The sequence below is a fragment of the Pelobates fuscus genome, chromosome 4, assembly GCF_036172605.1.
Source record: "Pelobates fuscus isolate aPelFus1 chromosome 4, aPelFus1.pri, whole genome shotgun sequence".
Lineage (NCBI taxonomy): Eukaryota > Metazoa > Chordata > Amphibia > Anura > Pelobatidae > Pelobates > Pelobates fuscus.
The window spans coordinates 207,184,305-207,197,642 of record NC_086320.1 but is presented as its reverse complement, the minus strand read 5'-3'; the positions used below and the strand labels follow the sequence as shown (position 1 = coordinate 207,197,642).

General features: G+C 35.1%; 1 protein-coding gene across 1 annotated transcript in view; it reads left to right on the top strand.

The window, feature by feature from the left end:
• LOC134608770 (dynein axonemal heavy chain 5-like) overlaps positions 1 to 13,338 on the top strand; it is a 315,738-nt gene that overhangs the window by 249,241 nt on the left and 53,159 nt on the right. The window contains exons 71-73 of the mRNA XM_063451865.1: positions 7,900 to 8,021; positions 8,366 to 8,713; positions 9,810 to 9,998. Coding sequence (XP_063307935.1) covers positions 7,900 to 8,021; positions 8,366 to 8,713; positions 9,810 to 9,998 — 659 coding nt within the window. The remainder of the gene's footprint in view (positions 1 to 7,899; positions 8,022 to 8,365; positions 8,714 to 9,809; positions 9,999 to 13,338) is intronic.

Sequence of the window (13,338 nt, the reverse complement as noted above, 5' to 3'; positions counted from 1 at the left end):
TAGTGCCTTGGATTTAATCAACCCGATTTGACTACTTTGAGTTAAATGGAAGGCAAAAATGAAAGCTTTTACTGCCTAAAGCACTTTCATAAGTGGCCCATTACAGATGCTATACCCACTGTAGGTTATTGTTACGTTTGTAAATGTTATATCCATTATTAGCAAAATGAAGTAATCATTCTAAATTACTTTGATGATAAGTACTATATATTTGCCCTTAAAATGTATTATTTAGGCTTATAACTAGAGTTTTTCAAAGAGAATAGAAGAATAAAAAAATCAGGCTTCTGTTCGGTTTTCTTCTCTGTTGCAGACTTTTACATTTCTAATTTGTAGGGTCAAATGTTTGCTTGGAAATTTAAAGAGCTTTCAGAACAGCTTCAGCAGGTAGCAGAGGACCAAACCATAGGAGGCATTTTTTTAACATTAACAGTACATTAGACTTTTCTTCCAACAATAATAGACCTATACAAAAAAATCATTACTGAACAAAGAACTTGAAATGACAATTCTTTAGGAATAATAGGCTTAACCGTGCCTATTCATTATTATATGTAATTAGCAAATAAACTGACCCTAATCTCTCCAACATTTAGAAATCAAACTTTAAAGAAAAAGCTACATTGTTGCCAACCAATACATATATGAACTTCATTGTTATACGTGTTAAAGTTCAGAATGTCCATACTATTTACTGATGGCAAAGAGTACCACTTCGGAGCCTGCAGCAATGCAATGGGGTTGCACCTAGAAGGCTTATCAATAAACTGCAATCTTTAAGTTTGGATTCCAATATTGTTGAATGGGTAAGGCAGTGGCTGAGTGACAGGCAACAGAGGGTTGTAGTCAATGGAGTACATTATTCAAAGCTTGGGCTTGTCACCAGTGGGGTCCCTCAGGGATCTGTACTTGGACCCATTCTCTTTAATATTTTTATTAGTGATATTGCAGAAGGTCTTGATGGTAAAGTATGTATTTTTCTGATGATACTAAGATATGTAACAGGGTTGATGTTCTAGGAGGGTTAAGACAAATGGCAAAGGATTTAGGTAAACTAGAAAAATGGTCAGAGTTGTGGCAACTGACATTTAATGTGGATAAGTGCAAGATCATGCAACTTGGATGTAAAAACCCAAGGGCAGAGTACAGAATATTTGATAGAGTCCTAACCTCAACATCTGAGGATAGGGATTAAGGGGTGATTATTTCTGATGACTTAAAGGTAGTAATAGAGCAGCAGGAAATGCTATCAGAATGCTTGGTTGTATAGGGAGAGGTATTAGCAGTAGAAAGAGGGAAGTGCTCATGCTATTGTACAGAACACTGGTGAGACCTCAGTTGGAGTATTGTACGCAGTACTGGAGACCCTATCTTCAGAAGGATATTGATACCTTAGAGAGAGTTCAGAGAAGGGCTACTAAACTGGTTCATGGGTTGCAGGATAAAACTTACAAGGAAAGGTTAAAGGATTTTAACATGTATACTTGGAGAAAGACGAGACAGGGGGGATATGAAAGACACATATAAATACATAAAGGGAATCAACACAGTAAAGGAGGAGACTATATTTAAAAGAAGAAAAACTACCACAACAAGAGGACATAGTCTTAAATTAGATGGGCAAAGGTTTAAACATAATATCAGGAAGTATTACTTTACTGAGAGGGTAGTGGATGCGTGGAATAGCCTTCCAGCTGAAGTAGTAGAGGTTAGCATAGTAAAGAAGTTTAAGCATTCGTGGGTTATGCATAAGGCTATCCTAACTATAAGATAAGGCCAGGGACGCTTGCGTGCTCTCACTGTGATTTTCACAGTGAGAATCACGCAAGAGCCTCTAGCGGCTGTCAGTGAGACAGCCACTAGAGGATTTAGAGGCTGGCTTAACCCTCATATAAACATAGCAGTTTCTCTGAAACTGCTATGTTTATATAAAAAAAGGGTTAAACCTAGCTGGACCAGGCACCCAGACCACTTCATTAAGCTGAAGTGGTCTGGGTGCCTAGAGTGGTCCTTTAATCCTCTGCCATTTAGGAGTTAAATCCCTTTGTTTATGAACCCTAGTCACACCTCCCTGCATGTGACTTGCACAGCCTTCCATAAACACTTCCTGTAAAGAGAAGTGTAAAGAGAAATAAAGAGATTTCTTTATTTCAACTTCTGTTTAATTAAGATTTTCTTATCCCCTGCTATGTTAATAGCTTGCTAGACCCTGCAAGAGCCTCCTGTATGTGATTAAAGTTCAATTTAGAGATTGAGATACAATTATTTAAGGTAAATTACATCTGTTTGAAAGTGAAACCAGTTTTTTTTTATGCAGGCTCTGTCAATCATAGGGTACAATATAATATTCTTAAAAAAACAAAAAAACAATACAATACCTATCTATCTATCTATCTATCTATCTATCTACCCATCCATACACACATATATAATTTTAGCACAGAAGATGGAGGGAGTATGGATACTATATATTGTATATTTTTTTAGATTGGGCCAGTCCCTGAATAAAAAACATGAAATAGAAATCAACTAGAAACTAGGATAATCACACAGTAACTCGTGTAGGTGTGATTTATGGGCCCCCAGGACAAATTGAAGATTTAGATAATCTACTAGTTGAGGAAATAGCTAAAATGACAATGAAGGGGGAAGTTATCATCATGGGTGACTTTAATCTTCCTGATGTGAATTGGAAAACAAAAATAGCTGCTTGTGCCAGGAGCACACATATTCTAAACTCCCTACTGGGATTGTCCCTAAAACAAGTCGTTAAGGAGCCAACTCGTAAAGAGGCCATACTAGATTTAGTGTTAACAAATGGAGATTTGGTATTCGATATTACTGTAGGTGAAAGTTTAGGATCCAGTGATCATCAGTCAGTGTGGTTTAATATAAGAACAGTGACTGAGTCACACCACACAAAAACAAAAGTTTTAGACTTTAGAAAAACAGATTTTTCTAAAATTAGAATATGTGTAAAGGAGTCATTATCAGATTGGAGCAATTTAAATGGAGTCCAAGAGAAATGGGATTATTTAAAAGTTGCACTACTGAAGGAGACAGAAAATTGCATTAGGCTTGTCAGTAAAAGCAAAAAATTCAAGAAACCACTGTGGTACTCTGCAGATGTGGCTAAAATAGTAAAAAACTAAAAGTTAGCATTTAGTAATCATAAAAAAAACCAAAGTGAGGAAGACAGAATGATCTATAAGATTAGGCAGAAAGAGGTTAAGCAAGTTATAAGAGCTTCCAACTCACACACAGAAGAGAAAATACACAGTCAGTAAAAAAGGGGGACAACATTTTTTTAGATACATAAATGAGAAAAGAAAAGTAAAACAAGGATTAGTTAGATTAAAAACAAAAGAAGGAAGGTATGTAGAAGAGGATAAAGGTCTAGCTGACTCCCCAAATGACTATTTTTGTTCGGTATTTACAGATGAAAATGAAGGAAAGGGACCTCAGTTAAGAAAAAGGATAAATTAGTCATTTATTACACGTGAGTTTACAAGGAAGAGGTTCTATTTCAACTCTCAAAAGTAAAGACAAATAAGTCAATGGGACCTGATGGAATACACCCAAAGCTATTAAAAGAGCTTAGTGGTGTACTAGCAAAACCATTAACAGATTTATTTAACCAATCATTGATAACAGGAGTAGTTCCAGAAGATTGGAAGTTGGCGAATGTTGTGCCCATTCACAAGAAAGGTAACTATAGGCCAGTAAGCCTTACTTCAGTAGTGGGGAAAGTGATGGCAACCATGTTAAAGGATAGGATTGTTGAACATCTAAAAACACATGGATTTCAAGATCGGAGACAACATGGATTTACTTCAAGGAGATCATGCCAAACTAATCTGATTGATTTTTTTGATTGGGTAACTAAAATTATAGATCAGGGTGGTGCAGTAGACATTGCTTACCTAGATTTCAGTAAAGCTTTTGACACTGTTGCACATCGAAGGCTTATCAATAAACTGCAATATTTAAGTTTGGATTCCAATATTGTTGAATGGGTAAGGCAGTGGCTGAGTGACAGGAAACAGAGGGTTGTAGTCAATGGAGTATATTCGAAGCTTGGGCTTGTCACCAGTGGGGTACCTCAGGCATCTGTACTTGGACCCATTCTCTTTAATATTTTTATTAGTGATATTGTAGAAGGTCTTGATGGTAAGGTATGTCTTTTTGCTGATGACACTAAGATATGTAACAGGGTTGATGTTCCAGGAGGGATAAGCCAAATGGCTAATGATTTAGGTAAACTAGAAAAATGGTCAGAGTTGTGGCAACTGACATTTAATGTGGATAAGTGCGAGATAATGCATCTTGGACGTAAAAACCCAAGGGCAGAGTACAGAATATTTGATAGAGTCCTAACCTCAACATCTGAGGAAAGGGATTTAGGGGTGATTATTTCTGATGACTTAAAGGTAGGCAGACAATGTAATGGAGCAGCAGGAAATGCTAGCAGAATGCTTGGTTGTATAGGGAGAGGTATTAGCAGTAGAAAGAGGGAAGTGCTCATGCCATTGTACAGAACACTGGTGAGACCTCACTTGGAGTATTGTATGCAGTACTGGAGACCGTATCTTCAGAAGGATATTGATACCTTAGAGAGAGTTCAGAGAAGGGCTACTAAACTGGTTCATGGATTGCAGGATAAAACTTACCAGGAAAGGTTAAAGGATCTTAACATGTATAGCTTGGAGGAAAGACGAGACAGGGGGGATATGATAGAAACATTTAAATACATAAAGGGAATCAACACAGTAAAGGAGGAGACTATATTTAAAAGAAGAAAAACTACCCCAACAAGAGACACATAGTCTTAAATTAGAGGGACAAAGGTTTAAAAATAATATCAGGAAGTATTACTTTACTGAGAGGGTAGTGGATGCATGGAATAGCCTTCCAGCTGAAGTGGTAGAGGTTAACACAGTGATGGAGTTTAAGCATGCGTGGGATAGGGATAAGGCAATCCTAACTATAAGATAAGGCCAGGGACTAATGAAATTATTTAAAAAATTGGGCAGACTAGGTGGGCAGAATGGTTCTTATATTCCGTCACATTCTATGTTTCTATGTTTCTATTGCAATCAGAGCATTCTAGATAATGATTTGAGCAACTGTAGTTGTAATGCTTTGAGTTATTAGTAGTTGTTATACTGTAGGTTACACACCTTTGCAATAAAACAACTGCCAGGAAACTGGGGCTAGCATACATGTTCTTATAGGCAACCAATTTAAAAAACAAAACAAAAATAGTTCATGGCTGGCATCTAAGATTCACAGATGATTAGCAAGTATAAAGCAGGAAATAAGGGTAAGAGACTAGATGAAGGGCATAAGATTTGGAACTTGATATTGACTAAAGAAAATCACTTAGTTACAGACACAGGAAAACTATAATAGACAGATCAGAATTATGGCTAGAACAAACACCACCACCAAAATCTAAGCCTTTTCAGTAGTGATTTTATATGATTCTTCACGGGATTACAATTCAAATCTTAGTCCGTCAATCTCACTAAGAGTCTAAAAGCTAGCTGAGCATCATGGGAAATGTAGTCCAGAAATAATTTATGGTGTCAAGGTTAGCCATCACTGAGCTATATAGTTTACTAATTAAATTGTAAGGTTACAATGTCATATTTCAGAACTGTGTTATTACTTCATAAGGACCTAGAGTTTCAGTTGAACTTAGAAGTAAAACACAACATTAACATGTTCCTGCCAGGTTTAGCTCAACACCGAGAATTGATGTGAAAATCATACAATATCTACATTAGTGGTAGATGAAAGATACCCTTGCCATTTTCACTTCTACCATTCTTTCCCACTTAGTGGTATCTTTATCCTGGTTAGTGAGGTTCAGTTATGCCTGAACTTGAAGAACTTTTCTCAGCCTGTGGAACTATGTATCTATGTAATTGAATGGTAATTAATTTAGTAGAAGTTCAAAATGTAGAACATCATTGACTCTATGATGAAGGCATATAATTCATCCTTTCAACATGCTTGAAGGAGTAGCTCTAATTGAGAACTGAGCTGCGGCTGTCCCAATGTCAGGATTATTAATTGATCCAGCACGTAGAATTGTTTCACACCTAGGACTATAAGGTAACGTATTACCGGGCTTTAGAATGGCTGGACTTAACGCACCAAAGAATAGTCAGGATACTTGCCGAGGTCGGGGGGTACAGAATGAGACACAACGATAAGGGAAAGCCAGAAGTCAGGGATACCAGAATACAGGGAAGTCAAACAAAGCCAAAGTCAAATACCAGAAATAAACGCTTAGGAACACACTCTCGGACAATCACTAGGGAAACCACAACAGGGCAATGAGGAAAAGTAAATTTGATCTTAAATAAGTGCTTTACATTTCTGATTGGCCGAAAATGGGCTTTGACCACAAAACGTGCGCACGTGACGTCATGTGCATGCCGACGTCGTCATTCACATGCGCGGACGTGGGGGTATAATTTGGCATGGATCCGCAGCAGCCGGCATCCATTAACATGTTGCAAGAGTCATTTATACAGACGCATGCCCGCTGGGCGCAAATACCGCAAGGTGAGGAAGAGTAAGTTACAACCAAGAGGGGGGTAAATCATATTTTACTATACAAATGTCCTTCTGTTACCTATTTTATCAAATACCGTGACACTGTTAGCAAACATCTGGATTTTACCTGAACTCCAGGTGTCTCTTAATTTAAGCATCCCCTATACCTGAATACTGTGCTTCAGTGGTGCTCAGTGATGACATGGAGTCCAGTTTTAAGGTGTGTCTTCTACCTAGAGAGATACCGCTTTGACAAATATCACCTTTATAAGTGGATTCCAGAGTCAAGAAGGCTATTGTTCATTTCCTCTATAAAACTCTTCCTTGTAGTTATTTGATTACCAACACACTCAATTTTCAATGAATATATCCTTAATGGCATTGTTACTCAATAGGATGTTTCACAGCTTGGGAAACATAGGTGACAGCAACAGGTATCTGCATGCAATCCCATTTATTTGATTTCATTTGTTTTACATCTAATTCTTACCGATCCTTTAACAATGCATGATTAGCTGATTTGATTGGATTATTTCTGAACTTTTATTTGTAGTATTGGTTGATGCGACTGATTGTGTACCCTGATTACTATGTATATTTGTAATGACACAAAGCCCACTCTAATTAAAATGCATACTGCTTACTAATTCACACAGAATATATACATATTGTATTTGCAGAGTATAGGCTTTGTTTTAATAAGCTTTCAAAATGATTCAATACTGTTAGAAAAACGTTCCAGTCACCCTTAATGTCTAGTGGAACATGTGTAGATAAATCATTTTAACAATGTTTTCCTAGCAATATTGAATCATTAGTAAATCAAGGCCGTATGTCTTATTTTAATGTTGTTGGATAAACCTTTTAAAATATTTTTTTCAAAATATTAAAATATATGTCATATATTAAAATATATCACTTTATCAAGAATAACATGTTACAAAATGTTTATATTTTTTATTATTTCAGAATATTAAACCACTTTAAAAGTGTATCCAGAAATATTAAATAATTTTATAGCTTGTCCAACAATATTAAATCCAGGTCTAAATTAGGGCCTTAGTTGTTGCCATGTTCATGGTATTTGTGTTCTGTTAATCTGTGTTTGCAGGAAACAAAGAAAACATGTAATATGCTGTATTATTCATTACTAGCTATTGAATTAATGTTCTGCTACAGGATGGTTGCTTTTTATGTAAATAGTTGAGCTTAATTATCTTTCCTTGCTTCCCTTCATTTTTTCCCTTCCCTTCCTTTTCCATGCCTGTTTTCCTTCCTTGCTTGTTCTTCTATTTCTTCCCTATTTTTCTATTCCCGTATTCCTTCCTCTAGGTGTGAAAGCTGGATTGAAGAGAACGTATTCAGGCATATCACAAGAGTTACTGGATGTAACTAACATGTTTCAGTGGAAGCCCCTGCTATATGCAGTAGCATTTCTCCACACAACAGTACAGGTGACATGTTTATTTAATATGTTTTAACTACATGTATTTTTATTGACTTTATTTTCTTTATTTCTAATTAAATCCTTGATTATAAGCTATCTAAATGACTCAATACTGTTGGAATTTTTCCCCCCCCAAATTATTTATCTACAGCTGTCACCATTACAATGAAGATAGATCATTTGGAATTTTTTTCTGAAAGCATTGAATCATTTAGAAAGCTTATCGAAGTGAGGTCTATATTAGACACTGTATACGTTTAGTAGTTCTTTTCATTTGATGTGAAAGTGTATTTCCTATCACGTATTCATATGGTATGTTTGATCTTGTGCTTTGCTCTTTTTATTGAGTAGGAGAGAAGAAAGTTTGGTCCATTAGGTTGGAATATCCCATATGAATTCAACCAGGCAGATTTTGCTGCAAGTGTGCAGTTTGTCCAGAACCATTTGGATGATATCGGTACCAAACGTCCTGTGAACTGGAGCTGCTTGCGTTACATGTTGGGAGAAGTTCAGTATGGTGGTCGTGTGACTGACGACTTGGACAAGACATTGCTCAACACATTTTCTAGAGTTTGGTTCGGTGATCATATGTTTTCTGATAAATTCTGCTTTTATGAAGGTTATGGCATCCCTAAAGGGAAAACGATTGACGATTTCCTCCAGCATATAGAACAACTACCATTAGTGGACACACCTGAGGTAAAATATATTTAAAAAGTATATATTTAGCATTTTTTTGTTTTGCATATTTACTTTTCTGTTTACTTTAAAGAGTATCTTGCTAAAATAATAAATGTTTACTGAGCTTACTGTCCACTGTTAGATTTTTACTAAACACCTCTCAGAGTAATGCCCCATTCCCTAGCCATGAGATATACTGCTCTGTGTTATTAGGCTTGAGACTATAAATGGCCTACAATTGTGTTAGACCTTTTGCCTGATTCTGTGGGCTATCTCTTAAAAAAAGTGGAAGAGGTTAACACAGTGAAGGAGATTAAGCATGTGTGGTATAGGCATAAGGCTATCCTAGCTATAAAATAAGGGCAGGGAGTAATGACACTATTTAGAAAATTGTGCAGACTAAATGGGCCGAATGGTTCTTATCTGCCGTCAAATTCTATGTTTCTATGTTAATATTGATATATTGGTTCCATGGATAATATGTTTGGAGGTGATATTAATACTGAGGAAGGAGTCACAGAGGACAGAATATAATGTAGAGCAAATAAATCCAGGTTTAGGAAGTGACAGTTTTGTGGCTAATATTTTCTTTGTGTTAGAAAAGTCATATAGTCTTTGTTCCAGTGAAAGAAAGGTTTCATATTCCTATGAGTCTCTGACCCTACATTCATGGATGAAGGGAGACTATGGTTTTCTCCTAGTAGTAATTTTCACGTCAGGTTATTTATATTTTTGCTTTTATGTGCTAAAATACTTGAATGAGTATGCTGAAGTGAAAAATGACTTTGTCAAAGTCTCAGTGTTTTCAATACATCATGAAAACTTGCAAAAATATAGAAATACAAATCACTAAAGAAAAACACTAAATATAAAAATCCAAATTTTAGGTGATTTTCTAGGCAATCCCTTTAAAAGCCAGAGTGCTAGTTATCTTTGGTTTCATCTTTTGAATCAGGATTTTTCACTCATCATACCAATGTGATAGTATCTATCTTATCACAGTACATAAGCCCTGTGGAATAACATAGGGTGTGAGATAAATAGTTGTTTACAAATTGGTTGAGCATTCCTTATTTCCATTAAAACATTTTATTTTATTTTTATTTTTTTAAAGGTATTTGGATTACATTCAAATGCTGACATCACCTACCAAACAAACATGGCGAATGAGACATTAAGCACAATAGTTAACATTCAGCCCAAGGACAGTGGTGGAGGAGCCGGTGAGACGCGTGAAACTATCGTACAACGTCTTGCCACCGAAATGCTGGAGAAGTTACCAGAGGACTACATTCCTCATGAGGTTGGTTAATCCAGAGGCATGATACCGTGCAAAGGTTTGGGAGACCAGATCATTTGCTCAGGAGTATTATATGTTTATAGAACACATGTTGCTGTTATTTGAAGACCACACTTTTTAACCGTTGAATAAGTAGCAGCACCATAAAACACCAGCTGTGTCAGCCTATCCACCTGTTCATAGCTGTAAAGAATGATATAATTGCCTCACAAAAGTGTCCGTGTACATCTGCCTCCGATGTCAAACAGCGTATTCATTATCAATTTATTTTAGGAACACTTCTGTTTGTCTCTTCTTTACTTGAAATCTGTGGTGTTATAAGAAAATACATGTGACTAGTAAACTAGTAATTTAATGTTGATAACTTTTTAAAGAGAAATTGAAGCTAAAATTAAATAGATGTAAATGGATAAATAATTCGCAATTGACATGCATATTTGTTATGTAAACAAACAAATGATTTCATTAGTCCAGTGTCTGAACAGGAAGCACAATTGTTTTCCATTTGCGCTAAACTATTTCAACTTATATTAACATATTATTATAAATGTGTGCCTGTATGTGTTTATATATATATATTGAATGTAAACAGTCATTTCATATATATATATATATATATATATATATATATATATATATATATATATATATATATATATATATATATAATTATCAGCTTGAGTCTGAGAGCTTGTTTCCAGTGCTTGTCACAATCAGTTACCAACAAGCAGATAATCTCTAAAATAGCTCTGGGTACAGTTAGTGATTCCCTACTGTTTCAGTGCTACAAAATTTCGGTAACTAGGGGCTAATGTTAGTTTTAACATCTCCCATAGAGAATAGCAGGAGACAAACACTAAGGTATCAATTTAATATATTTGGATTAACTGTATTTTTTCAAAATATTAAATATTAAAAACATATCATATAAAAAAAACTATATCAATTTATTACAAACTGAAATTATTTTCATAATGTTAAATCATTTTCAATTAACACAAATGTTTATCCAAAAAGAACAAATAATTTGAAAAGGCCTAAAAAAACAGCTTTCCATTCTAGAATTAAAAACACTTATTGACAGGTTGGATCCACTCGCCAACTCACTGAGCAAACTCCCAATACATCCATATTTAAAGGGATACTATAGTCACCAAAACAACTAAAGCTGAATGAAGCAGTTTGCTGTGTGTATAGATCATGTCTCTTTAGTTTCACTATTTAATTCGCTGACATTTAGGAGTTAAATCACTTTGTTTCTGTTTATGCAGCCCTAGCAACTCCTCCCCTGGCTTTGACTGACACAGCCTGCATGAAAACAAAATGGTTTCTTTTTTTAATCAGATGCAACTTTAAATGTTTTTAGCTCCTGTTCTGTAAATTGAACTTTAACTACATACAGGAGTCTCCTGCAGGATCTTGCAAGCTATTAACAGAGCAGGAGATAGGATATTCTAAATTAAACATCATTTGTAATAAAGGAAGTGTAAACATTTGATGACTCTTTCCAGGAAGTGCTTAGGAAGGCTGCATAAACAAATTAATTTAACTCCTAAATGGCAGATAATTAGGCAGTGAGACTGTAGGGTCATGATATATACACCAAAACTGCTTCATTAAGCTAAAGTTGTTTTGGTGACTATAGTGTTCCTTCAAGTATTAGGTGATTTTTTTTATTATAATTTTTTTTATATTATAGCCCATTTCCATCTTCCACAAAGCCTATAACTTTTGGCAATGAGAGGTAATAAAGTCACAATCAAATGAAAGTAAGATAAGGAAATTGTAAAACCTGCAGAATCACTAAGATTAATTTCAAGTATATTGTTTTTTCTCTTTGTTTTTCCATAAATTTACATGGGAAATAATGTAGAGTGGCTGTAAAATGGCTTCTGCAATTACCTCATTGTTGTTTCTTTACTTACTTAGACGTTAGCTCTGGCAACCGAATAATTATGTAACATTTTTATAGCTATAAACTATGAAAGTTTACTGTTCTGTCTGAAGTTCTATTTTATTATTTGCATTTGCATAACAATGCTCAGATACATTATATTACCTAATGAAACAACTCAAGACCTTGTAATAAATAAGTAAACTGCTAAAAAAAAATTGTTATACAGAGAATCGTGCTCAAATATTAGGTGCAATTACAGCAACAAGAAACAGCAACAAGTAATATTCTTACCTACAAAGAATAATAAACCACCACTTGCTAATTCCTGGTACATTACATTAAAATGTATCTCAATTTATATTTTTGGAATATATACATTTACTCTAATAGTATGTTTATGGAAATTATTAAGCACGTGTACCAACTTTTACTTATTAAAACCACAAATCTGATTTTCAGCTGTTTTGGGTTTTAGGTTGAATGTAGAAACCATATACACAGTACCCCCTCCAAAAAAACAACAACACACTGTTCTAGTGTGTGTGGGAGACAAAGGCACCCCTCTCCCCTCCCTAAATAAAATATAATTAAATAAATGAAACACAAATACCACAATAAGGGGCATTTTAAAGCTAAAATGCAAACATGCATATTTAACATTGATATACAAAGAAACTGTGTATTTAAAGATTCATGATGTGCATGCAGTTCAGTGAAGCATATCTATGTAGCTAAATCTTTAATACTCAATTTTAATTTTCAAGCATTTGAAAACAAATCTGATTTGCAGGGTATATGCGGTAATGCCTACGATGTGCCAAATGATTTAGCTAATTACAGGTGTTTTGAGCAGTTTATACATGACATTCCTAAACATTTTTAAAGGTGAAGGAATTAAAGTTGTATACAGTGTTATTTAGTCTGAATGGCCCAGTACCTAATAGGGCAAAACCATCCAGCTACATACGGGCCCAATTATACTGCATAATCCAGACATTTTAACACTTTTCAACAATGTCTGGGTTTAGCAAAAAAGCCTGTGAATGGGTCTTGATTTGGTCAGGATTTCAGCTGGACTGAACATCGCCGGACCTGAATGCTTTAAATTCCAGCCCAGATTAAAAAAACAAAAAACTCAGAATTTGTCCACTGCCAGCGCCTGGATCTAGCAAGCAAATAGTTAAATAATCTTCGGCAGTGCAAGGGTTAATTATAATAAATTAATTGTGCTGCATGTAGTGAGCTTTGTGTGTGTGTGTGTGTGTGTGTCTGTGGGCTTTTTGGGGTGAGATGTGTTTAGTGAGTTTATCTTTGTGATTGTGCATGTATGTGTAAGGATCAACATTTTGAATTGAAAATAATAAAATAAAATAAAATAACTTTATATATTATACATGAACGGCACTGCATATAATCTACCAGTTCCCCTCCCTAGATTAGGTTCTG